The following is a 27,549-nucleotide window of genomic DNA, read 5'->3' as shown; positions in this document are numbered from 1 at the left end:
TTTAGTAGAGACACATTGACCCCATTGACAAAGAGCCCATAACCAGAGGGTTTCTTATATTGTGTGGCAATTCTCTACTTTGTCCTGCATGCACTGACCAGAAGGTTGCTCATGGAATGGCCATGTCAGGTAGACTATCTGGATCACCAATTGCTGTCTTTTCTGGAGCATGGTGAATGAATTGTCTGTCAGGAGGATTAACATGCACTGGATGGTGCGACTGAGCCCTCTGACCTCATGACCTCTGACCTCTGACCTCTGACCTCCTTTTACAGGGAGAAGCAGGAGAGGTAGGAGCTCCAGGAAAGGAGGCAAGTATTTCCCAACCCTGCCCTTTCTCCTTGGTAGACCCTAGAGGGGCTAAGAAGTTAAGCCCTGAGCTTCTCAAAACTCTACCACCAGCATCAGGGTGCTTTCTGGACTGTGGTTTTACATTTTAGTTTCACAAACCGTCAAAAGTTTTACAGCCGACAGGGGCACCAGATAGATGGATATATCTCCCCAGCCACCCTTCAGAATCATTGTGTCAGCAAAACCTTTCAACCTTTTCTTTGTGGTGCCTCTCAAGTCTTCTGAATGGACCCTGGTCAATCCCAAGTCCTTTTTTTTTTTGTAAGGACCATTGCAGTAACCTCCCTAATGGTTGCTTCTGTCCAACCATGACCTTCTATAGCAGCTGGAGATCTGTGGAACATCAACATTTTATGCCACTTTACAGCACAGATAACAGCTGTGCTCTCCCCTTGTAGTGCAAATGGCCCTTGAGGCACCTTTGTTCCTCCCAGTTCTCTCTCCTCCTGTCAGCTGTATCCACTCTGGTCACTAAATTAAATACTTAATTAGCTTTCAACTCCCTCCTCCACCTCTCAATACTTTCACCTACCATCCCTTCTCCTTCTCTATGGACCAGCAGAGGAAAGCACTTGTTCACCTGCTTTGTTGATCATCTTCTCTGTCCTGTCCACGTATATGAGCCTAGCTCAGAGAAGGCACCAAAACTGTTTGAGGGTGAATGAATAGAAGGAGGTGGAGAAAAGACTTTTGGGGAAATTGCTTACATGTCTATCAAAGCTGGCACTCTTGCCTTGAAAGACAACACCCTTGTCCCTGTGTGCCTTTGGGCCACTGTTATAAGAGATTACATCTTCCCTGAAGATGGATCAAATATTCCAAGTCTGAGTACCCTGTGCTTTTGGCCTAGCTATAGCTTGTCACTCACCAGACCCACTCCTGCTCCTCACTTGCAACCAATCATTGTTCTTGCTTACTAGGTTAAATTGGAGGCAATATTGCCCCTGCTCCAATTTCTGAAAGTTGCATCAACCCTGTGAGCTCTCAGTTGGGGAAATTTCTGCCTACATGAGTTCTCTGTTTCTTTCCATTGCCATCCAGAATAAAATTCAGGCTAACTAGACCTGGCTAATCTTCCCTAACCTGACCCACATTCTCTTTCATATGTGACCTGCTACTTTATGATGGGCAACAGAAATTAATTGCTTAGTCACTGAAGCTTCCTCTTTGTTCTGCCCTCCAGAGCCTTTTCCCTCTTTTAATCCCTGATGGATTTTATCTGAACTTACAGGCTGTGTGCTTTCCAGAATCCAATGTCATGTTGGATTTTTTTTTTTCTCCTGGAATTACTGTCGAACCTTCTTGTGATTCTATTATAAAAAGCAAAACTGTTTGGTGTATACCAGAATTGGTATACACATACCTACCTATGAACCAGGCTGTGAGTGCCAGGGTGTTCCCAGGAGAGTCACGTTTTTCCCCTAGAGAAGCAGTGGAAGATATCAAAGAAGCCATATCATTGGTTCATGTTGTCCCAAGTCAAGAATGGGCAGGGGCAGGAGTAAAGGAATGAAGAGAGAGCGGCTTGACATCCAGACTGACCTGGTACAAGATTTTGGGGTGGGGGTGAGGTAGATGGGGGTCTTTGCTTCTCTACACCCCTTTTCTCCAGGAAGTGCAGTGCAGACAAAAGACAAAGATAGCGGCATAGATGGCAGTGGTTAAGTGACTGCTGTCCTCTTATCTCATTACAGGGTGCTCCTGGGAAGCCTGGAGAGCCAGGATCCAAAGGCGAGAGGGTAAGTGGGGTTGTGCAGCCATCTGAGCATGCTCAAAGGTGACCTTCCCATAATTGCCAGGCCAGCATTTATTAAGGGCAGTTAATAAGCACCCCAACCTTGACTGCTGTCTTCTGCTGTGATTTCCCATGAAAAAGAATCTCAAGCCCTTCACACAGTAGGATTCTTTTCCACCAATAATAACATAGTTTTCTTTCTTGTTTCTTCTTTTGGTTATTTTGAGGAATAAAATCATGACCATAATTATCAATGCAAGGCAAGTGTTGGGAGACTCTGACAGATTCCCTGCTCACCATGTGTGAAGGCGCATGCAGGATGTGCCTGGCTCCCTAAGTGCCAATTTGCTGGGAGCCAGATTTGTCACTGGAGGTGACAAGGGAACAGATTTTCCCATAATGAGTTGCCTTGGCGCCACACTCTGAATGCCTTTCTTTACATTTCATTTTCCCAGAAACCAACAGGGGAGAGACATTTTTCTTGCAGAAGTGCAGGAGGGGGCAGGGAGCATTCTCACACTCACCTGCACAGGCTCTTGCTCCATTCAGGGCTGTGCATGGCTGGTTTGCCCACAGTCCTGTGTCTGGTCAGCTGTTGTACTACATGGATGGTATCTGGTCCCCCACTCTGTCCATGGTTGTTTTCCACGGTCCTGCAAAGAATTTATCTCAGCTTTCTTCACAAGTCAGATGGGTAACAAGCTGGCAGGCTTTCCCCACAGCCTGGAAGGAGAGAGATGGAAGTGGTCTCTGCCATTCTTGCCTTCCCTTCTTGTCTCTCCTTCAGATAACTTTGTTCCCACTGTCCTGTGACTGTTTGATCTTGAATATTGGAGCCTTGTACATGCCTAGCACTGAGTCAATGATTTTTCTCCTCAGAGTGTCACTCAGGGGTCTTGAGAGTGGTTGGCTAGGAGTGTGGGCATGAGTCCTGGTTCAGAGCCAGGGTGTTCAGCCCACAGATGGGAAGCTGTTCTTCATGCACAATCAATAACTGGGGAGCTTGCCTGTCCTCTGTTAAGTGGTTCTATGGAACCTTGCCACTGAGTGCTTATATTCCTCATTCCTTCATCCTGGGAGTGTTTAAAATAGGGGACAGATCTTTTAATTGCACAGGAGGGTTGTTGAATAGAAAGGCTGTGCCACATGCATGGTAGTATCTGGCATCCAGGTGACTCAACAGGGTTTTCTATACCTCTGAATCCAAGTTTATCCAGCGTATTTCAAGACCCCATGAAGTGCATCAGACCTAGAAAACCGGAACAGCTCTTTTGGGTTTGCCTAAATTAAGATGTCAAAAAGTTATTGATACTTTGATTATTGTTGAAATATTGAAAGCCATGCAGGAGCCTGGTTAAAGAGCAGAAATAACAAGAGGGAATGTATACCTCCCATCTCACCTCATAGCTCCCCTTTCCTGTGTGCCTGCCCTGCACTCTGGAGTACACAGATGAGGGTGTTTGGAAGTGCACGTGCCTTCACTTTTACCCTTCCCCATCCCAGCAGATCACCTTTACCATGGCATGTTTCTCTATTTCAGGACCATGCTCTGTTCCTCCTTAGAGGTTCCCGCCACGGTGATGGCAACACCACACGATGGGTTCCATTTTGAGTCTCCTTATTTCTCCTGTCCCTCCCTTTCTGTGCTGTGTCACAATGGTGATGGCTCCATTGTACTCTGAAGGCCTTAATATAGCTGCTGTATATTCAGTCCTAACTATCCACTGAAGCTCACTGGCCAGATACACAGTAGTACCTAAGGGCAAGTATTAGGCTGCCTGCCCTGGGGTTACTGTGGCCCGGATCACTGACCCAGAATTTCAGAATCTGATTAACTAAAGGGGAAGGGCCCCAGGTAGTGTGAGCACCACAGAATGAGCCTGCCAATGCTCCATGGACCCACTGGAGCTTAGAGAAGGCCTACAAGGAGAGACTGCTGATCTAGTAGGCTGTCAGTCCTACTGACCAGAGGCTAAAACCACTCCAGGGGTGGAGTGGTAGCTTGCCTCCTTTCCACAGCTAGGCAGCCATTTCCAGGGGTGCACAATTGGAATTTGTTCTAAGACTATAAAATTTGTGTATGTGTGTGTGTGCGTGTGGTGTGTGTTATACATATACATATGTTTGTGTGGACAAATGCGTCTGTGAATGTATATATGCATATGCTCAGGCCTGCGGTTAGGTGTCTTCCTCGATCACTCTCTACTTCATTGGCTGAGATAGGTTCCCATTGAATCCAGAGGTTACCAAGTTGCTAGACCAGTAAGCCTCAGGATTCTTCCTATCTGTGCCCTCAGGTGTAAGGAATCACACCTGTTTTTTGTTTGGATACTTAAGATCCAAATTCAGACCCTCATAATTGTATGGCAAGCTACTGAGATATCTCTCTAGAACCCACCCTGTCATCCTTACAGTTAACTACGTTATGGGCACAAGGTTTTATGGCCACAAAGCAAACTTGTAGATATTTTTATTCTTCTCCATTTTTTTACACACTGTGGACACTGTTCTATAGTTATAACTTTTCATACAATAATAATATTTGGTATCTGTCCACCTAATCTGTGATAAGCAGCCTCAGTTCTGGCAACTATAATGTGCTCTGTAATATGAGAATGTCAGTACTCCTTGCTGCTCCTACAGTGACAGCTTTGTTAGTGGTTTATTTGGAGTGGGTTTCACAAATAAAAGTTCTCCTCCTGACTTGCACAATGCTGTGTAAGGTAGGATTCTATCTCTAGGCTCTCTTGCCCAGTTTTGTAAATCAGGACTATGGATGGCATAATTGTGATCCTTCCTTTCTTGGACTCATCCAGGACTCACCCAGGGAGGATACCCACTTACCCCACCCTCAACATATACTCTATATTCCAGGGTTCCAACAGGAAGATGGTAGTACCATGGACTTCAGTTTGTGCATTCAGTTCAGTTCCTAGCACATAGCTTCTTGCTGATATATTCTTCTCTTCTATTTAGGGAGACCCTGGGATCAAAGGTGACAAAGGACCACCAGGTGGGAAGGGTCAGCCTGGAGACCCTGGAACCCCAGGCCACAAGGGTCATACTGGCCTAATGGGTCCCCAAGGACAACCAGGAGAGAGTGGCCCTCCTGGGCCCCCAGGGCCACCTGGCCAGCCAGGATTTCCAGGACTGAGGGTAAGGATGATGGCAAAAGTTCAGACATAGATTCCATGAGAATGGAGGAGAAATGTGGTTTGTGGTCTTCTGGGAGTACAACATGCAGATGCCAGGCTTCTGGGGACTAGTTATATAGCAAGGGGCAGAGCACTTGCTCTCTTTGTGCCTATCCTTTGAGAAAATGCTCTCCACATTTGTTAGGAGGAAGTGGCATTGTGCATGTAACTCCAGAGATGTTCAGAAACAGATTCTTGTCTTTGTCGTTCCTTTTGTCCCAGGGATAATGACTCTCGAGGCTTAATGTCTTGAGCTGTAAATCCCTTCTTTCTGGACACCCTATGCAGAGGTAATTGAGAAGATGGGGTCTCATTGTCCAACAAGCATCATGGGTAGTTCACCATCTATTCACATGGCATGGAAATCCTCTCTACTGTCCTGGGCACTGAATGTGAGCAGAAAGCTTGGTTACTTTCTTTACACCTATGTCATTCTAGAACTCTTAATTTATCTTGCTTTGGATCACAGACACAGGTTGTCAGTTAGGTAACAGGAACAGAACTCTTGATGTGGATTCTTGTCCAGTCCCTGTGGTTTCTTCTCCTTGGCAGCCAGCCTAGTTATCTGGAGAGCTTTATGTGCCCTAAGCACAGGCATGGTCACTCCTTGTCCTCTCATAATCTGTGGCTTCATTATTTGCTTCTGGTTATGGAGATTCTAAAGATCTTGGTGCCCAGAGCCTGCCCCTGTTGGCCAAGGCAGGGGAAATTAAAAGGACTCAGTTGGCATCCAAAGCCCTCAGGAAGCCTTGCCAAGCTCTTTGTGTCCCCTTGCTATGTGGAGCAATGGAGCATCTGGGGTAAATACAAAGGTTTCTGGCCATAGAAGAATAAGATAACAAGGATCTATTCCATGCAATGTGTTGGACTGATAGAAGCACAGGAGTATTCATTCTTGAGGGTAGCACCACCCTACAAGAGCCAAATAGGAAAGAGAGATCCTGATAGGGCATAGAGAATCCTTTCCAAAATCATTCTGATAATTATCATCACAATGCGAGCATGCAGGCTTTCTTATAGATAAATTCCTCAGCTTTTGTGGATCAGTTATCTGCTTGTGGCCAGTGTGGACTTGAACAGGACAGAATTGGCCCTAGGAAGTATAAGGGGAAAGATACCAACCAGGAGAGTGAAACTTGATTTCACATAGGAGGCAGCCCATACACTATGATCTGGAAGTAGTAAGCCTTTGGAGCCATACTGCTGAGGCCCAATATAGGACTGGTTTTATGGGTGCAGTAGTTTGTACCAGGAGAGAATAAACTAAAGAAGATATAAGGGTCATGAGGGAAAGACATTGTGGCTCTGAGAACCTAAGGTCCAAGCTGCTATTCTAATGGCATGCTCTGAATAGCAAAGAAGAGGGAAATGCGCTGTAGATGTGGCATGAGGCAGATAGAGGATGTAATTGCCCCTGTCTGTGCTGCTCACAAGCTTCTTGATTTTGGGAGTGATACTGAGATCTTCGGGGAGGAGGAGGAGGAGGAGGAGAAGGAGGAGGAGGAGGAGGAGAAGGAGGAGAAGGAGGAGGAAGAGAATTACTGGGAAGATGAATAACTGCTTACCTCCCTCCTAGGGGGAGTCTCCATCCATGGACACCTTACGGCGCCTCATTCAGGAAGAGCTTGGGAAGCAGCTAGAAGGTGAGTAGCTGGACTTGATTGCAGCTGCCAGGGTAAGATCCCCAGTGAGCTGGGACAGGTGCGCGTGGAGCAGCAAGCTTGAGAAGTAACTTGAGGGCCCAGCTTTACCCTCCAGATCCTCTCTCAGCTTCTTCCTGGTCACCTCTAGTGACAATGACTCTAGTGAATGATGACACCAGATACCACCATCTGCTGGGTGGTGATCACCTGCACTTTCTGTGTATTCAACCATGTGCATGATTAATCATTGTTCTAGGAAAGTGTGCAGGGGGCCTCATTGAACTCCAGAGGAAGAGCTAAGTCGGGAGACAGATGAGATGACTGCAGTTTACCCTCAGAAGACATCTGTAATTTCTTTCTGGCACATAGGGCACTGAAAGAGAACAGTTGGCACTGCTTCAGATAGCTCTAAGACAGAGTATGGAATGGGAAGCAAGAATGGTGACAGCTTTAACAGCTGTACAGGGGTTCTTGTCTTGGGAGGGCTCTCAGAGCTTGAGCATGCCCAATGACAGCCTAGTAGTGGCCATGAGAGACAGCATGGTTATTGGGAGGATACTGGAGAGCAGGGAGGCTGGGCTACTGAAATATAAGTCTGGGATTTACAGCCTCATTGTCTGTATATTATATTACCATAGTCTGGATAGCAGTCATTCTTCCCATTTCCCCTGTGATAAAAGCTTAGAAAAAAAATGCTCACAAACCTGTGATATGAAAGAGTTAGACCCTAAAGGTGTATCCATTCCCATGTCCCATGTCCCAGTATTGTGTGTCTCACACATTCAGACTACACTGAATACGAGGATGTAGAAGCAAGGTGCCCCTCTACTCTGCCCCTCTGGAATCTAGGTAAATGTGTATGGGCCGTGGATGAGGAAGGGAAGGGAAGGCAGGGATGGACTAGAAATGTTGTAAGCCCCACTGGACCAGGCAAGTCTGAGAACTTGTGTGTGAGAGTTCCAAGTTCTACCGCTTGAATGTTAGACTTGTCAGTGATGGACTGGCTTCTGCCCTAGCGGAGTGTCAACCACTCGTTTTTTAAGGCGGTCTGGGAACATCTGCTGGAATGAGTCCATTTCAAGCAACCTTTGAGGAGGAAATATTGACAAATTCCAGCAAAGATAAGAAAATCAAAGACTCAGACAAGGTCAGCAAATTTCCAAGGTCACTTAGGTAGCATCCACAGACTCCTGGGCCTTGTGAAGGTGCAATGGCAAAGGGAGCCAATGAGGCAGTCAGAAATCCCACCTCTTCTTTACTCTTACCAACCAAAATGTTAGTGTTTATCCGTCACTCCACCCACTGGCTAGGCATTTCTATCCAGTGCTCTCTGACTATACAAATATAAGTGGCTCTTGGTAGCCAGTAGGTAAGCACTGGATCCAGTGTCCAGCATCCAGCATGAAAGTGAGCCCACCCACAGTTGGAGCTCTGGGTTTTAAATAGATTCTGTAGTGCTTGTATCACAGATGTGCAAGCATCTCCAATTAACAGCTTATTTGGATCTTTGGTTGTTGATGGAACTTGATTCAAAAGATAGAAGTCACTAAATAGCTTTTTGTAAGCCACTTAAACATCCCAGGCCTCAGTTTCTCCAACTGGCAGTTACAGCCACTTCTATTACTGCTGCTGCCATCACAAACAGCAGTGCTGCTGTTCCTGCATTGCTAATACTACTATTACTTAATCTCTGCTGCTGCTGCTGCTGCTGCTGCTGCTGCTGCTGCTGCTGCTGCTGCTGCTGCTGCTGCTGCTGTAGGCATCCACACAGTTAGAAATATTTGTACAGGAGCTGTTCCTTGTCTTCATCTCCAGTTGGTTTTGCCTGCAATTCTAGCTTGCAGTAAGCTGCCAGTATGTCCCTCAGCCCATCCTCACTCCATTCCTCAGGATCTTCTCTCTTCTTCCCATTCCATAGCTAAACTTGCCTACCTCCTAGCCCAGATGCCTCCAGCACACATGAAGTCCTCTCAAGGCAGACCCGGACCTCCTGGACCCCCTGGAAAAGATGGGCTGCCAGGTCGGACAGGCCCCATGGGTGAGCCAGGCCGTCCTGGCCAAGGTGGTCTGGAAGGACCCTCTGGACCAATGGGCCCCAAAGGTGAGTGGACAGCATTTCTGAAACTGTGCTGAGTCGGGACTCGGGTGTGGGATGTACACCTGGCAGAGCCTGCATTATTCATCTTGTTTTCATTTCCATCAGCCCAGCAACACTGAATTTTGGCATTGCATAATTTTTTCATACATTCAAGATTTTATTACTTGACAGTTTTGAGAAATTATGCTAGGAAGACTGAACCTGTCTCTCACTCCCCTTCTTGTTTTCTCTCCATCTCCCTTGTTCAAGTTACAGGGGCCATGCAAATGTTTTCTTTTTCCCCCACCCAGTTTGGAACCGACTGAGTGACATATCATTTAATCTCCAGGCAATGGATATTAAATGCCAGCTTTAAAATCCAGCCAAATGGTTTTGAGCTAAAATGGCCACTAGCTGTCTGGCTCTTTGGCTGGGTAACCTATCTGAGCATTAGAGCTCCTCTTCAAGTGGAAGAGCCTGCTCCAGGTAGCACAGTGGCAAGCATGTCAGAAAGCAGACATGAAGCAAAGATGGAGGACCAGACTTAAACTTCCAATCCTGTGGACCACTTCCTCCTGGTGGGTGGACTTGTGGGGTCATTTTGGTGATCTTAAGCTAGGGAATCAGATGAACCTAACAATTCCTCTTTTGATCTGGCATATCCTTATAACAGTTTATCCATCTATTCCCTGTGGTATTTCTTCTGTCTAAAGGGGAGGGGAGGGGTTGGTTAAATTTGTGTGTTCCTGACTATCTGTATTCATCCGTAGAACAAATTACACACAATACATGTCCATAGGAAATGTACTTTATAGACTACATTGAGCTGTGGCAGAATACTGACCAAGTGTAACAGAACAGTGAAGGCGAGGAGCTGGAGAGGAACTGCTTTGTGATTAAGAGCTCCTGCTGCTCTTGGAGAGGGCCAGGGTTCAGTTCCCAGCACCAACATGACTGCTTACAACTGCAGTTCCAGGTTATCCTAGGCTCTCTCCTTCCCTTCTCTGGTTTCGAGGTACATATGTGGTATACACGCAAATATGTAGGCAAAACATTCATACACATACAATATAAATCACTAAGTATACAACTCCCCAAAACATCACACACACACACACACACACACACACACACACACACACGTTATATCCAGGAGATACTTTGGAAATAATGTAGTAAAATATATTAATTACTAGTAAAATAATTTGAAAGAGAGATTTCAGTGTCTTTGGCTGGGACTCTTCTTTCTGTCCTTAACATGCCAATACCAGAGGTATTGTTAAGAGGTAGAGGTAACATTGGCGATAGAATTGGTATTAGCTGTGGTAGTCATACTAGTGGTAGAAGTAATAGTATTGACCATGGTATTATTGATAGTGTCAGTCCCAGTTAAGTCAAACCTGGAAGCCCTTAACTCAGATATGGTCCAAATATCCCTCCAGAGAAATGATCCCTCCTTGCGCCCCCCTTTCTTTCTTCCCTTGACACCGTATGTCATATATGTGTCAATATTTTCTTTTTATTGTTAGGATGGTATTTGTCATCTGCCTCTTTTGGAGTGTTCTTTGTACTGTTCCATTGTCTTACTAGATGACAGTATTCCTTAGATCAGAGCTGAGTCTCATCACTGTATGTTACCACATCCCTTATTAGGATGAATTCATTTATTTATCAACCTAATCTCTTCTTCATGAAGGTTTAGATAAGAAGCTTTGAGTGCACAGGCATGTACACCAATAATCATGTCATACATGTAGACTGATAATGTGTGTGAGTTGTGGGTATGTGAATTTGGTTACCCATGGTTTAGCAAATGTGTACCTGTGTACTTTGTATTTGCTTCTATGTGTGTGAATGTGTAAATGTATATGTAACTGGATCAATAGGTGCTTGGGTGTTTGTGTATGTATAAAGGTGTGTATATGAGAATATGTTCAGAAGAAAACATTTGCTTCTTTTGTGTTTTCATATATTCTGAGTCTGAAAATATGCTTGAGGGTGTGTGTATGCATGTGAGGGGCAGGTAATTATATAAGGAGTATGTGTGAACAGCCTGGTGTGTGTGTACTGTTTCAATGATATTGGGCTGTATCAGTGACACATGGTATCCTGTGGTTTGAGACTCTCTGTCTCTGCCCTCACCAAGACTCTCCACCACTCAAGATGCATATTCTTCCCATCAGGTGAAAGAGGAGCCAAAGGTGACCCTGGCACACCTGGAGTTGGTCTCCGAGGAGAGATGGGTCCTCCTGGAATACCAGGTATGAAGGATCAGGGTCTCAGCCTGGGTGAACATCAACCATGGAGGCAGGGGCACACAGTGGTACCCTCGCTTGTGGGAAGAGAGGAGGACCTGGGCCACTCTAAGGAGAAAAAGAGAACTAGTTGTTTAATGGAATATTTCTCAAGTCCCATGAGGCATACCTTCTAAGTTGAAAGTCCCAATGACTTATTTACTATTCCAAAATGACCAGAATAAAGTACATTGATGATATAAAGGTATGATAAATATTTGGGACGATTCAGAAGCAAGTTTCTCCAATTTGTTCATTGCATATTGTACTCATATCCCCCTTAAAAAATCTCATTGTAGGGCGGAATATTTGGCTCAGAGATTAGGAGCACTATCCGCCTTTTGTAGAGCAACTGGTTTAATTCCCTGGCAGGTCACAAACTTCAGGGATTTAATATCTTTTTCTGGTATCCACCAATACTGCAAGTACATGGTGCATGTACATAAATGAAAGCAAAAGAGAATATACATGAAACATAACTAAATAAGTACTCATTAAATACACATCATGCCCCAGAAATATACAGAATTATTATGTTCCAATTAAAACTAATAAATGACTAAATATTGTGAGAAATCATCATGGGGAAAGAGAGATTGTTGTATTCTAAATGAGTCTGGGCATGTTGGAGATGCACCTCTCCTTAGGACTTTCCTTCTATACTTTAATTCATGGTAATTGGTTAGAACCCCACAGGCAGAGCGACAGCCATCTTCTTAAATCCCATACTAATTCATTAGTATTTCTCAGAATAGGCCCAGGGAGCCTTAGCCAAAGGTTTAGCTAAAGGCCAGCCCTCCTGGAGCTGAGAGGTGGCAGGGTCTTGGGACTTTTACTTCTGAAACTTAGAAATAACTAGGGAAATGGTAGCCAGTTGACCACTGTGCCTTGTGGCTGTACTGAAAGAGGTCCTGAGGGTAGCAGCTGTCACACTGGAAAGGGGAGAGTTACAAGACTCTCAGCTCTAGATTGTCAAATTTTACCTCACCATCGAGTGTGTGTGTGTGTGTGTGTGTGTGTGTGTGTGTGTGTGTGGTGTGTGTGTTTAAGTATGTGTATGTATTTGGGGAGCAGTGCTAGAAATTGAACTTAGGGCCACATGCATACTCTACCCTCAATCCTGAGGATTTTACCTTTTAATTTTAACTCCTAAATTTTATGCTTACTTTGTATCATTTATGAAATCTGACCTATATGTAATTTAACTTTAGTTTTTTCCTGCCAGGATTTCTCAAATTTGCTACAGTTAGATATGTTTTCTATTAGAGGTGATGATGTTACATGAATATTGTTTATATCTTGCTGATTTTCAAATATAATATAATATAAATACTACTCTGAAATAGGAGAAGTTATAGAATGGCAGAGTGTAGTCCATCTAGAACAGAGTGTGTGCGTAGACTATCTGGCAGATTACACCTGGCAAGGTTGAATCAGAGACCAATGGCAGTACATCTCAGTGGAAGAGATGCTTAACATAGATGAACCAAGAGTTTCCTTTAAGCAGGGCTGTGCACTAAGTAACCCTTGTCAGAATATCAGCAGAGTTCCAAAGTTCTGAAGATACTCACAGTGGAAAGGTTCACTTTTTGTTTTCGTTCTAAGAAATATTTTGACATCATGCTAAGATGTGAGGGAGAGTTTGACTTTGGAGAGCATGGTAGCCAAGTTGGCTACCACACCTAGTACAACGCTTCCCAGTTGTTCAGGCAAAAGAAGAAGCTAGATGAGTTACACATGATACTTGGTAATTGTAGGCAAAGCAGTTTATTTATATGTAATATTCTCTCAGTCTAAATTATAGACTCTACAATGGCCAGTTATGTATATCCTTGATGCTATACTTTTTACTTGGTGTAATAGAATAATATAGGTAAGTATGTGGTTCAGATTTAACAAGTTGAGGAAAGATAATAGATCCCAGACTATTTGAATGTTGAATTTTGCAGGATCATCAGATGTCCCTGTAAGAACAGGTACACCAGTCTATTAGACTGTGTGTGAGAATAGCGTTTGGCTTTCTCATCTGACTTGAGTGGAAAACTTGCACTCCTGGGGCCTTGAGTTGCCCTTGTCTGTTTCTCCTCCCTGGTGTCTGGATTTCTTCCCTATTTCAGACAGTGAAGGTTCTGCTCCTGCTTTCAAAGGTGATGTTCTACCTGATGCCCACACGGGACTTTCTCTTTCTCAGTCTAGAGCACCAACAGAGACTATTCTCTCTGAGAACACATTGAACCATAGTTCACAGCACAGATTACAGGGCTGTTTCTCTCCTGGATATAAAATGTAAACTGCCTTCTGTTTCTTTTGCTTCCTGGGCCAGGCCAACCTGGGGAACCTGGATACGCTAAAGATGGACTTCCAGGAAGCCCTGGTCCTCAAGGAGAGACAGGACTAGCTGGACATCCTGGCCCTCCTGGTCCTCCTGGCCCACCTGGCCTGTGTGACCCCTCCCAGTGTGCGTACTTTGCCAGCCTTGCTGCCCGGCCAAGTAATGTGAAGGGCCCATAGAAGATTCTAGATCATCAAAACACTACTATGGATTTCTGAAACTTGAACTCGGAGCCCATTGGGAAGCCAGAAGCCTTGAAACATTTCAAATCCTTCTTCTCTCTCCCCTTCCTACTTCCCGCCTTTTCTTCCTGCTTCCCCTCTTTCTAGTCTTTTCTCCTTGCCTGCCTTAATTGTCTTTTCCCGTCCTCAGAGACCTCACAGTTATTAAAACCAACAGATACTGTCAGACAGTCAGGTTATTATTAATATTATTGTTATTGTTTGCTGTTATTTCAAAGGCTAATAGTTTTGAGGGAGCTTCCTGGTGGACAGGAAGCAGTTTCCTGGCTCAGCTCCCCTGTCATCACTGGCTGAAGTGTGACAGCCAATTTCTGAGGAACCCTCGGTGCTATGCAACCCTGACCATGTATGCACTTGTTGATTTTACCTCTTTCCTGGAAAGGAAGCTTTAAGGGATGGAGACTGTATTGTTGTTTCCTCAGCTGTGCCTAAAGATGGCCCAGGGAAAAGTAAGTTTGAAATCCCCACCTCTCCAGAGAGACTTGAAGCAAGAAGAAGAATTTGCAGCCTAAAAGAATTCATTGACCTCTGGAGACAAGGTGCACATCTGGAGTTCAGAACTGCCTCAGGGCATTGGGGGGAAGGTGGTTATCCTTGGTGCTTCAGGCTACCAGAACTCCAAAAGAAGTCACATAGTATTGGCAGTAGCTTGTGTCAGGGCCCTCTATGAACAAGCTGGTGCTGAAGAAGAGTTCCCAGGTGTGACTTCACTTCTAACTGTGGCCTGAACCCCTTCAAGTTCCTCATGCTGGTTTCAATTGTGTGAGTTGCAAAATAAAAGTTTTCAATGGTCACTTGCTTGACTTACTTGTGGGTGGTTCACTACCATGTACATTGGGACCTGTGTCAGTCATGCCTTTGTGTGTGTGTGTGTGTGTGTGTGTGTGTGTGTGTGTGTGTGTGTCTGTGTGTGTTCTGTACACACACCATGAACAGGTGATTACTAAATGTATTTCCCTTTCCATTGCTCCTGGGTGTTCATTCATTTCTGTTCTCTAGCCTCTCCTGGGCACTAGGTGAGCCTTCTTTGAACTGCAATACTGTGTCTTAACTGTTCTCTTCAGATGTTCATCACCATGCCCTTTGAGGATGCATTCAAATGTTTTGGCATATGGAAAGAAATCCTTTCGGCATGCTCAGGAACCACTGCAGACAGGGTCTGTTGCAAATTGGAAAGCTGACTTCCTTAGGAGGATTCCTGTGGACGCATGTCCTTACCTGCAGTCTGAACAAATCACCCTTGTTGATGTTCTCCACTTGGCTGAAGACACCGACTGATGGATGGACGGATGAAGCTGTCCATTAATAAGATGCTTTAGTTAGGGTTTCAATTGCTGTGATAAAACACTTGACCAAAGGCAAGTCGTGGAGAGAGGGGTTTAATTCAGCTTACAACTCTCAGTTCACACTCAATCACGGAGGGAACTCAAAGCAAGAACCTGGAGGCAGGAGCTGAAGTAGAAGCCATGGAGGAATGCTGCTTACAGGGTTTCTCTCTATGTCTTGCTCAAGCTGTTTTCTTATTCCATCAAAGACTGCTTGCCCAAGGAGGGGACCTCCCCCAAGGAGCTGGACTTACCCACATCAATTATTAATCAAGAAGTTGTACTACACAATGGCTACAGGCCTGTCTTTTTTTTTTCAATTTTTATTAGATATTTTCTTCATTTACATTTCAAATGCTATCCCATAAGCCCCTATACCCTCCCCCTGCCCTGCTCCCCTACCCACCCTCTCCCACTTCTTGGCCCTGGCGTTCCCCTGTACTGGGGCATATAAAGTTTATAAGACCAAGAGGTCTCTCTTCCCACTGATGGCCGACTAGGCCATTCTTCTGCTACATATGCAGCTGGGGACACGAGCTCTGGGGGTACTGGTTAGTTCATATTGTTGTTCCACCTATAGGGTTGTGGACCCCTTCAGCATCTTGGGTACTTTCTCTAGCTCCTCCACTGGGGGCCCTGTGTTCCATCCAATAGATGACTATGAGCATCCACTTCTGTATTTGCCAGGTACTGGCATAGCCTCACAAGAGAGAGCTATATCAGGGTCCTGTCTCTCAATTGAGATTCCCTCTTCTCAAATGACTCTAGTTTGTGTCAAATGGACATAAAATTAACCAACACACATGTCCACTCCTCCAAGTGACTGGTTCCTCACAAAGTTAAACAGCATTAGTTCACCAAGATACTCTATTTTGCCTCTTGATTTAGACACTTTGAATTGGTTTAGGAACCAGAAATATAAGCATCCAAAGAAGGCTTAAAGATTGATTAGGAAGAGAAATATTACTTTAGTGATTTTAAATTAAGATCCAAGATCTATTCCTTCTATTAGGCAAGTTGGTACTGGTGCAGAAAAGTTGATTTGGTAGGGTTGAGGTAGGCAGCATCCATCTGTGCAGGAGAGGTTTTCTCTGGAGCCTCCTTGATATCTACTAGCTCAGTTGTCTTCAACACAATGTAAGATGCCAAAGTAATGTAATATTTTTGTTTGAAGGAATATCAAGAACTCAGAACTCTCTTCTAGTGATCATGACCCAGAACAAGAGTCACATGTAGTGTGTGTGTGTGTGTGTGTGTGTGTGTGTGTGTGTGAATGCCAAGAATTTGGGGATAAAATATTTACCCTGACAAAACATGGCACCCTTTAACATTTATTTTTATTTTATTTTATTGTTAAGAGAAATACATTTAGGGGAGTTTTTACTCCACTGAAAAATTAAGGACAAAGTGTAATTTCCTATGTATTCCTAGTCCCCCTATCAAAACTGCACTGTAGGATACACGTGTGCTATAGTTGATGGACCTAGACTCTTAGTAACTGTAACTCACACCTTATATTTTGGTTCATTGTTGTACTCTGGGTTTGGTCTGAAGTACAGTGACATTTACCCACCAGTATAGGTTCACAGAGAAACTTCATTGTCTCAAAAAACCTGTTGTACTCTACCACATCATTCCTATATTCTCCCTAACCCCAATAATGATGGTTTTTATACCTTTCCTGTAGTTTTGCTTTTCCCAGAATGTCATAGTTAGGGTCCTATAAATTTAAGTCTTTTCAAACTACCTTCTTTTGCTTAGAAATATACATTTAACATTCTTCTATGACTTTTGTGGCTAGGTGACTCATTTATCTTTATTGCTGAATAATATTCCATTGATTATAGTTGCCATAGCTTTTATATCAACTCTTCTACTGACTGCCATCTTTGTTGATTCCTATTTGTAATACTTATAAATAAAATCCTTGTAATCATCCATTAATTAAATATGAAGGAGTGTTCTTGTTCCCATTTTATGTGGTCAGCATTTTTCACCTTTGCTCTGTATACTGCTTTTTTTGTTTAGCAGTTCCCTGATGACATAGAGGGGCAAGCATCTTTGTCCATTCCCATGTATTATGTTTTCTTTAACAAGATGACTGTTCATAGAATTTTGCCATTAAAAAAAAACCTGTTTTTCTTATTGTACTTTATTGTATATAATAGTTCACATCTATTTTTCTTTCTTTTTTTTAAAAAGTGAATATACAATTTTATTTAACATTCAAACTTCATTAAGACATGTGCAATATGGCAATTTTACTGGGGGTTTAACCCTACCTAGGATGATTGCTTGCTGAGGCTTAGCAACAGGGTCCAGTTCACACTTAGCACTAATTAAATACTTTATTGAATAAATACAATACCAACAAAATGCATTCAAATTTTCTCTAAAAAAAAAAAAGAAATCACTTTAAAGGCCTCTCTAGTCAGGCTAATGACAAACACAATAAAGGCAGATATGCCAGTTTAACATAATTGGCTGATTTTATACAGCACTTATATCTTTTAGTCCACAAGTATATTATTAAATGATAGAGAACATCTAATACAACAATTTCTACATAACTAGTAAATGAATTTCTAAGAAAAAAAGATTTTACAGACCCCATCTTTTATACCCACCCCCAACAGTCTAACTCTAAAGAGGATAAAGCCAATGCCTTTCCTCACAAGAGCTCAGGACTAAAGTCGCTTTGCTATCAGAATCTGTATTTGTGATCCGTTATGAGCACTGAGACAAGATTCAAATATTCTCAAGGAAGCACAATGCACGTTGCGATCGCCTATTCAGCAACAGCGAGCACTGCATTCAAAACTCTCTCATCCCAGGGATTAAATTAGGTCACCCACATTCATGGGCATTTCCTCCACTGGAGTATTGTAGAAAGTCTCAATGTCACGAAGAATCCTCTTGTCTTCTTCAGTAACAAAGTTTATAGCCACACCCTCTGCCAATTTCGCTCTTTATTCAAACAGTGTGCTGTTTCGCTTATGATTCCACGTCCTAAATTACGTCAACGCCGTTTCTGAGTGCCATCTCGTCATCAACTGCCGCTATCGACTCCTGTGAATATAGTTTTCACGATTGGTAGGTAGATCGTAGTTTATAACCAAGGACACTTGTTGCACGTCAATCCCATGAGCCAACAAGTCAGTAGTGATCAGAACACGGCTTGACCCTGATCGGAATTCCCTCATGATGACATCTCTTTCCTTCTGGTCCATGTCACCATGCAGAGCAGAAACTGTGAAGTCCCTGGCATGCATTTTCTCCGTGAGCCAGTCCACCTTGCGCCTTGTATTGAGAAAAATAACTGCTTGTGTGATAGTCAAAGTCTCATACAAGTCACAAAGAGTGTCCAGCTTCCACTCCTAAAATCAAACAAAATTCCCATGATTTTAAACAAAACTAAAGCAGTGGTTCTCAACTCTATTGCTGCAGCCCTCTAATAGTTTCCCCACCATAAATTTGTTGCTGTTCGTTGCTATTCGTAACTGTTGACTGTAGTATCTGATATGCCACCCACAAAGATCATGATGATCTCCAAGCTGAGTATTTATTGCTGGTCTAAAGACTTATTGCACCGAATCTTATGACATAGGACACTGGACATTAAGAAAGAGGTCCACTCCAGTCTTTGCAATCCAGTGCAGTTACTTTTCTTCTTGTGTGTACTCTGCTAGCATTATTACAAAAACCAAGATAGAATCTTAGTTCCTGCAGTTTTAGCACAGTGCTTATACAAGAAGGTCACATCTATTTTTCAAAAGCCTAATCATTTCTGGGACCTGGATTTCTGCAGAACTAGGAGTCCTTATCCTATCCCAGAGGAATCACAGGTGAGACAATAAAACCAAATGTGTCACATTTAAAATATAAATTGTGATCCTTACCATGAGACTGAGGTTTTATATGGTTTTTGAAGACTAAAATGACTCATACTTGGACATACAAAAGTTAGGTGTCTAGCAGCCAGGTCTTCCCCAATCCATGATTTAAGCTGTAGGGGAATCAGTACCCTCTGGGCCTACAATTTGCATCCCAAGGCTGGGGACTCTGGAGACTTTCTTTTTTTTTTATTTTTTTTTATTAGGTATTTTCCTCGTTTACATTTTCAATGCTATCCCAAAGGTCCCCCATATTCACCTCCCCCCAATCCCCTACCCACCCACTCCCCCTTTTTGGCCCTGGCGTTCCCCTGTACTGGGGCATCTAAAGTTGGCAAGTCCAATGGGCCTCTCTTTGCAGTGATGGCCGACTAGGCCATCTTTTGATGCATATGCAGCTAGAGACAAGAGTTCCGGGGTACTGGTTAGTTCATATTGTTGTTCCACCTATAGGGTTGCAGTTCCCTTTAGCTCCTTGGGTAATATCTCTAGCTCCTGCATTGGGGGCCGTGTGATCCATCCAATAGCTGACTGTGAGCATCCACTTCTGTGTTTGCTAGGCCCCGGCATAGTCTCACAAGAGACAGCTATATCTGGGTCCTTTCAGCAAAATTTTGCTAGTGTGTGCAATGGTGTCAGCGTTTGGAAGCTGATTATGGGATGGATCCCTGCATATGGCAATCACTAGATGGTCCATCTTTTTGTCACAGCTCCAAATTTTGTCTCTGTAACTCCTTCCATGGGTGTTTTGTTCCCATTTCTAGGAAGGGGTAAAGTGTCCACACTTTGGTCTTCCTTCTTGAATTTCATGCATTTAGCAAGTTGTATCTTATATCTTGGGTATCCTAAGTTTCTGGGCTAATATCCACTTATCAGTGAGTACATATTGTGTGAGTTCCTTTGTGATTGGGTTACCTCACTCAGGATGATGCCCTCCAGGTCCATCCATTTGCCTAGGAATTTCATAAATTCATCTTTTTTAATAGCTGAGTAGTATTCCATTGTGTTAATGTACCACATTTTCTGTATCCATTCCTCTGTTGAGGGGCATCTGGGTTCTTTCCAGCTTCTGGCTATTATAAATAAGGCTGCTTCTGCCAGGTATTTTTCAGGAGCACCAGAGCTCACCCAGTTGTATGCAGAGGTAGAGGTAGGGCTTCAGAGCCATTATTGCTTCCTTGCTTTCTCTCTTACCCATTGTGAAGATCTATCTCAGAGTCCTCCTATCATCAGTATTGTATAGGAGCTAAGCATGCAATAATGTATAAAATTATAGATGGTGGCTAGTGAAGCCATTTAAAGCCCCAGACCTCTCTGAGATGTGTGAGATGAGGACCAAGATCGTCCTCAAGACATCAGTGGCCTGAAAATGTTCAGAGAAAACAAGGGATGCCTCATCAACCTCGCTAGACCAGATCTCTCCTGCTACTTATGGACACAGTCATGTGTTCTCAGTGAGTGATTGGGCCACTGTCTTCACATCTTATTGTCCTAAGATTTGGGAAAGAATGATTGATAAGGAAGAGGAATAGTTCTGGTACATGAGGACCTGTGATGTTCTGTCTCCAGGATCTGTTGTCATGCTTGGGAGCTGCATTAGAACCTGAAAGGAGAGTTAGAGAATGGGTGGATGAGCATAGTGACAGAATAGTGGCTTTCAGCTGGCATCCATGATGGCCTTTTAACAGGAGGGGCATAGCCACAGAGGGTATGATGCCCTTGCTAGGAGGGTCCTTCAGAGACAGCAGGTGCTTTCAGGTGTAGAGAAAACTACTAGGATAGATACAATCTGTAGATAATGCCATAGCCCATGGAGGTTGTATCAAGGAATGGGATAACATGGATACAAGCCACAGGGTTTGAGACAAGTATCAAGAGAAACACAGATGGAACAGGTTCTAGACCGAGTAGGATGTGGAGAGGAGAGGTTATTATGAGTGGTTTTCTAAGTGGTGGGGGTGGATAAGAAACTGAGTAGACTTCATTTCATGTGCCCCTGGTGTCAGTAGCTTGGAAGCAGTCCTGTAAGCCACCTTCATGGGAAACATGATCCATACAAGAATTGTGAGAGGCAAAGTATCCTGTGCAAGGCCCAGAAGTGGGAATGTAGTAGGATCAAGATAGAACCTGTACGAATTTTCTCCTGTTCCCTTAACTCCAGGTTCTCCACAGAGCTCTAAACAGGTGATAATTCAGTGGAGAGCTGGAGATGCTGTGATCCGACAAGCCAAAGGAACAGGTGAAAGGTTGGAGGTCAGAGGTCAAAGGTCCAACTCTTCCAGGAAGATGCCTGGACTGGAATTATGGTACAGATTAGGAAGGCCAAGTCCTTTGGGGTTGGGTTTTGTCAACCATGTCTTCTTAGAAGTCTGGAGGAGAGTCAAAACTGGTGGTGACAGCCCGGGGCACCCATGATCCAAGTAGAGGTAAGAAAAATATAATAGAAACCTGAGGTGGCACACATGGCCTATCTGCTCTGATACCATAGTAATCATGAACTCTTGTAAGATAATAATGACTTTATGAGGGCAAAATACCTAGGCTCATTGCTTCCTAGAGCCACTCCACAGCAGGAACAACCAAGGCTCAGAAGGGGGGTGTGATTTTCTGAATGTAATAGTGAAGAAGTGGCCTTGAACCCATCTTCGTTGCCCTGTCCAAGAGTTTGTCTCTCTACTTAATTCAGTACATTTCTTATACCTTAATTAATATTTGCTTCTTTATACGTAGTAGTACTATAATGCTTAGTTCTAATTGTCAGCATGGCATAGAGTAGAACCACCGTGAGAAGGAACTCTGAGAATGTGAGAGATTTACTTTAATTGCTTTAAAGTCGGAGGGCCAGTCCACTTGTATAGGGTACCATTCCATAGGTTTGGGGTCTTAAATTTTACAAAGGGGAGAAAAACTAGAAGCAGAAAAGAATGCATGAGTTACCTACTTGTACTCTGTTGGGGTTTTTTTGTTTGTTTGTTTGTTTGTTTTTGTTTGTTTGTTTTTTGGTTTTTGAGACAGTGTTTCTCTGTATTGCCCTGGCTGTCCTGGAACTCACTTTGTAGACCAGGCTGGTCTTGAACTCAGAAATCTGCCTGCCTCTGCCTCTGCCTCCGCCTCTGCCTCCGGAGTGCTGGGATTAAAGGTGTGTGCCTCCAATCCCGGCTTGTTCTCTGCTCTTGACTGGTGTATATGCATCTGCTTCTAGCTCCTGACACCTTGACTTTCACACAACAATGCCCTATGACACTGAATACTGAGACAAATTAATCCTTTCTCTGTAAGTTAATTTGGTTAGGCCACAGCAACAGGGAACACAACAGAACTAAGTGTCTATAAATTCATAATTTAATATGCTAATGTTTTTCTATCATATATTAAAATGCAAATCTAACTATGATGAGGGAAACTGTCTTCTTCTCTTCACTGCCCACTCTTAGCCTGTCAGCATCCTTAGGCTAGCACCACTGGCAAAAACATGCATGTGTGAAGAAGCATATCAGAGGAAACTGGCCAACAGTCATATGACCTCTCTGATTGTAAGTAAGCCTAGTCCCAGAGGTTTTCGGTGAGGCTTATAGAGAGTTAATAATATGAAAGACAGCATTATATATCAAGACAAGATCAATAAACAGCTCTGTCAAGCCATATTTTTTGCCTGAAGCAGAGGAATAAGTTAAAAAACACCAATCTGTCCTTATCTTGAGTGTAATAATTTATTCTCTGTGGATTTTTCTAAATTGATTTAGAATTTTAAAAAAGCTTTCATTTATTATTTATTCATTTAATATATTGTCCCTAGTATTTTTTAAAGATCTGTGGTGCACCTATAGTTCTATCTCACTTCTAATAAATGCCTGTATGGTGTGGAGTGTATAGTCAGAGGCAGCACACTTAACAAGAAAAACAAACTGCCCTGCACCACCCCCTCTCACTCTCCACCCACCAACTTGGCTGGGTTAACAGAAAAGTTTACCTGAGAAGTTGGTCAGCTTACCAAATAGAGAAAGAGACTAAGGCATCAGAAAAATACAGAGGGCTCTGAAGCTGGTGCCTTCCCCAGTACTAGAGCACAGACAGTAGGATGAGGCCCAGAATGAGGAGTGGATACCCAAGATGGCAACAGTCTAGCACGTGAAGGAACTCCTTCCTGTATTTGCACAGTCCCTGGCTCAAGAGATCTCATAGGGACGCCTTGGAGATGCTTCAATTGTAGGATCTGCATGAAGTGAGAGTACCTCAGAGAGAGAACCAGCTTGCAGTGCATGCTTTCCAGACACAATGGAGCCGTCTCTCTATCACATGACTCACCTCTACCCAGCCTACAGCTGCCAGCTGAGCTGCCTCAGAAATGGGCTCAATGTATATCTCTAGTGTTTACCATTACTGACAGCCTTTTGCTGTTCACTTTGTCCCTTGAGTTACTGCTTTCTGAGACCATAGGATCAGCAGTTGGCCTGAATTATGGCTAACTGTAGGAGCCTTAGCGGGAAATAACATGGTGGTCCCAAGTTTAAGTTTGTTGAGCTTTGAAGAGGAGAGATAGTAGGATTCAGGATGTACACTGCGAGGCTTGAGTTTTTAGTGTCAATGTGACTGGATTTATATCACCTAGGACACAACACTATGGGTATGGATGTGAGAGAGTCTCCAGAGATTAATTGAAGAAAAAAGTCCTTTCCTAGCTGTAGGTGTTACTATTCCATGAACATAGATGTATTTTGATCACATAAATCTCAGCTATTAAAAAGAATGAATTTACGAAATTCCTAGGCAAATGGATGGACCTGGAGGGCATCATCCTGAGTGAGGTAACCCAATCACAAAAGAACTCAAATGAAATGTACTCACTGATAAGTGGATATTAGCCCAGAAACTTAGTATAGAGATATAAGGTACAAGATGCAAAACACATGAAACTGAAGAAGAACGAAGACCAAAGTGTGGACACTTTGCTCCTTCTTAGAATTGGAAACAATCACCCATGGAAGGAGTTACAGAGACAAAGTCTGGAGCTGAGACAAAAGGATGGACCATCTAGAGACTGCCATATCCAGGGATCCATCCCATAATTAGCCTCCAAACGATGACACCATTGCACACACTAGCAAGCCTTTGTTGCAAGGACCGTGATATAGCTGTCCCTTGTGAGACTAGGCCGGGGCCTAGCAAACACAGAAGTGGATGCTCACAGTCAACTATTGGATGGATCACAGGGCCCCCAATGAAGGAGCTAGAGAAAGTATCCAAGGAGCTAAAGAGATCTGCAACCCTATTGGTGGAACAACATTATGAACTAACCAGTACCCCAGAGCTTGTGTCTCTAGCTGCATATGTATTAAAAGATGGCCTAGTCGGCCATCACTGGAAAGAGAGGCCCATTGGTCAGGCAAACTTTATATGCCCCAGTACAGGGGAACGCCAGGGCCAAAAAAATGGGAATGGGTGGGTAGTGGAGTGGGGGGGGGACTTTTGGGATAGCATTGGAAATATAATTGAGGAAAATACGTAATAAAAAAAAATCTCCTCTCCAATCACCTCATTTACGTTCCATACCCAGGCAACATTGTGTGGCCTCCTCCTCCTCCTCCTCCTCCTCCTCCTCCTCCTCCTCCTCCTCCTCCTCCTCCTCCTCCTTTTTCTTCTTTTCTTCTAGTTGTCAAGTATAGTTGGTGGTGTTCATATACTTTTGAATAGGTGGCCATTTACTGGAGCCGTGGTCAACACACAAGGGCTTCATCCTTTAAAATATTGCCGCTCCTCTTCCAGAAGCTATCAATTGCTAATAGCTCTTTAATTAGGGATAGGCTTTTCTGCCCACCTCTTCTCTCCATACTGAGATTTTGTCTGTCTTGAGTTTTCACTGATCTTGTGTAAGTTGTCAAAATGTCTGAGTTCATAACTACCCTACTATATCCAGAAAACTATGTTTCTTGTAGCCATCAAAGACCTCTTCTCTTATAATCTTCTTGTTCTCTCTTTCACAAAGTCCCCTGATCCTTGGTGTAAGGATCTTTGATAGTAGATGTCCTGTTGAGGGTTGAGTATTATGTAGTCTTATTCTCTGCATCTTGTACTGTCCTGAGTCTCTGGTTTCATCACCACTTTCCAGTAAAACTTTTCTTATGAAGGTCAAGAGGCACTCTTCCATGTTTGTAATGATGGCATTAACAGTCAGTTTAATACTCTTGCCATTTAACAGGATAATAGTAGTAGGTTTTCATTTAGAGCTTATAGGTTGTCTAGTTAGAGGTTTTTGAAGTCAGTATTGGTGCCAGGTAGGAATTTTAACTTGTATAGTGGGCTTTAAATTCAATACAAAAGTGATTGTTACTTCCGTGACATTTCTCTCACTTTTGCACCAGTGGGCATGTCTTGCCAGGTTGGTGGTATAGCTTGAAATGTTCACATCTGAGTAAGGCTCACGGTTACGTTCTTATCTGGTAGTGCATATATACTTCCAACACTATAAAAGCTAGCTAACTACCTGGTGAAGCTTCCAGGCAAGTACTTCATGCTCTATGAATCAAGTATGGAGTATCTTCCACAATGGATTTTACTATCAGGTTATTTTTATATGCCAGCCTGTAACATCTTATAGGGACATTGTTGCTCCATTATAGAGTAACTCCATTTAAATTCTTTTTTATGATTATGTATATGTTTTAAGAAGCATGTGCAGTACTCTGCTCCCAAAGGGCTTTCCAGCTGTCTTTAATATTAGCTGTCCTTTTCTATATTTCTTCTCTACCTGCCCTCACATTCCCTCCTCCATTTAACCCTTTTCTGTTACATTATTTCCCTTTAACAATTTATAGCACAGTCTTCTATTCCCTCTCCCTTGAAGTCCTCTTCCATGATCCCTTAGCAATTTCCTGATCTCTGTAAGCATTCCAAATGGAACACACATATCTGAAGATTCAAAGCTAACATCCACAAATGAAAGAAAATATGTGACACTTGATTCCTCTTTCTGAATCTACGGAATGGAAGAAAAGAAAAGGAAAAAAAAAAGCAGTTTACCAGCTACATCTGACAGGTGTTGGTATCTAGGATATACAAGTAAATAAATAAAGAGCCCAAGCATCCAGACAGCAAACAACCCAATTAAGAAATTCAGTGTGGAACCAAACAGACAGTTCTCAAAGATGAAAGTCAAGTGGCTAAGACGCATTCTAAAAAAGGTTCACTATACTTCTATCAAGGAAATGTAAACTAAAGTTACTTTGAGATTCCATGGTTTTTTGTTTGTTTGTTTGTTTGTTTGTTTTTTGTTTATCGTCTAAAAGAACTGCAGGGCAAAATTGGAGAAGAGACTAAAGACCGGAGGGCCTAGCATGGCGGTCCTCTGAGAGGCTCTACCAGCAACTGACTAAGATAGATGCAAATACTTACACCCAACAGGAGTCAGGCATCCCTCTGGTTCAGTTAGAGGAAGGATTAAAGAAACTGAAATGGAGGGTGACCCCATAGGAAGACCAGCAGTCTCAACTAACCCAGACCCCAGGGAGCTCTCAAAGACTGAGCCACCAACCAGGTAGCATACACAGGCTGGTCCAAGGCTCCTGTCACATATATAGCAGAGGACTGCCTGGTCTGGCCTCAGTGGAAGAAGATGTGCCTAATCCTTGAGTGAGGCCCCAGGGAAGGGTGAGGCCTGTTGGGGCAAGCACCCTATCAGAGGCAAGGGGGAAGAGGAGTGGGGGTGAGAAATTGTAGGAAGGGAGACCTGGGGGCAATGGCTGGAATATAAATAAATAAAATAATTTAAAAAACAGAGCCTCAAATAATTATATTATTTTGTAGTTATCTAAATTCTACACAAGATATCAAGTGTACATATATATCAAGTGTACCTTTACTTGTCAGATCATAAATTTATTACTTTCCCCTTCCCTTTTCTCTCTCCAACACATCCCATAGCAGGCCCCTTGTTATCAACCAAATTCAGGGCATCTTATAAAATGTATGTCCTTTTATTTTAAACTACTTGGTCCCTTAATGATTTCAGTGATTGGTTTTAAGTAAAGGAATGCTAAAATTACAATTAAAAGGGGAAGCTAGCAGACTTACTTAAATCAGGAGCAAGACGGCACTGCATAGGAAGAGACCAGAATGTGGGAAAAAATGCTGGAGCAGGAGAGATACCTTAACCCAGACAGCCTTGGGGGTTTTCTGGATGAGGGCATGCCAAGACACCAGCCACACTTCCTTCTACAAGAACAAGTCTCGTAGGCTCTATGCCAATCCAATTTATTAAGAACTTTTTGCTCTTCTCTCTCATCCATGTAACTTTTGTCCCCACTCTCGTAACTCTTATCCAGCACTGCATAATCACAGTTCAGAGAGTTTGGAAGAAGATAAATAGCATAATTACCTATGTGTCAATCCATGTTCTGCTATTGCACTGAGCAAACATTAACTTGATCTGCTGCTGCTCAAACAAGATTAAAATCTAATCAAGATGTT

General features: G+C 43.3%; 1 protein-coding gene, 1 non-coding gene and 1 pseudogene across 6 annotated transcripts in view; 1 reads left to right on the top strand and 2 right to left on the bottom strand.

Moving 5' to 3' along the window:
• The window catches only part of Col22a1 (collagen, type XXII, alpha 1), a 355,185-nt gene extending 337,842 nt beyond the window's left edge, over nt 1–17,343 (top strand). For 4 of the 5 annotated variants that reach the window (XM_006521382.4, XM_006521381.3, XM_006521378.4 and 1 more), the window contains 7 exons: nt 276–311; nt 2,046–2,090; nt 5,063–5,242; nt 6,857–6,923; nt 8,842–9,024; nt 11,184–11,261; nt 13,618–17,343. In XM_006521382.4, the coding sequence (XP_006521445.1) occupies nt 276–311; nt 2,046–2,090; nt 5,063–5,242; nt 6,857–6,923; nt 8,842–9,024; nt 11,184–11,261; nt 13,618–13,805 (777 nt within the window). In that variant the 3' untranslated portion in view covers nt 13,806–17,343. The remainder of the gene's footprint in view (nt 1–275; nt 312–2,045; nt 2,091–5,062; nt 5,243–6,856; nt 6,924–8,841; nt 9,025–11,183; nt 11,262–13,617) is intronic. The other variant, NM_027174.1, reaches the window with a different exon arrangement.
• On the bottom strand, nt 17,389–18,588 carry Gm2999 (predicted gene 2999; annotated as a pseudogene).
• On the bottom strand, nt 18,773–18,950 carry LOC115486001. The gene has a single exon (XR_003951712.1). It is a non-coding gene; the product is annotated as a small nucleolar RNA SNORA81 (small nucleolar RNA).
• Nucleotides 18,951–27,549: the final 8,599 nt, after the last annotated feature.

This window comes from Mus musculus, chromosome 15, assembly GCF_000001635.26.
Source record: "Mus musculus strain C57BL/6J chromosome 15, GRCm38.p6 C57BL/6J".
Lineage (NCBI taxonomy): Eukaryota > Metazoa > Chordata > Mammalia > Rodentia > Muridae > Mus > Mus musculus.
This window is presented reverse-complemented; position numbering and strand designations above follow the sequence as displayed.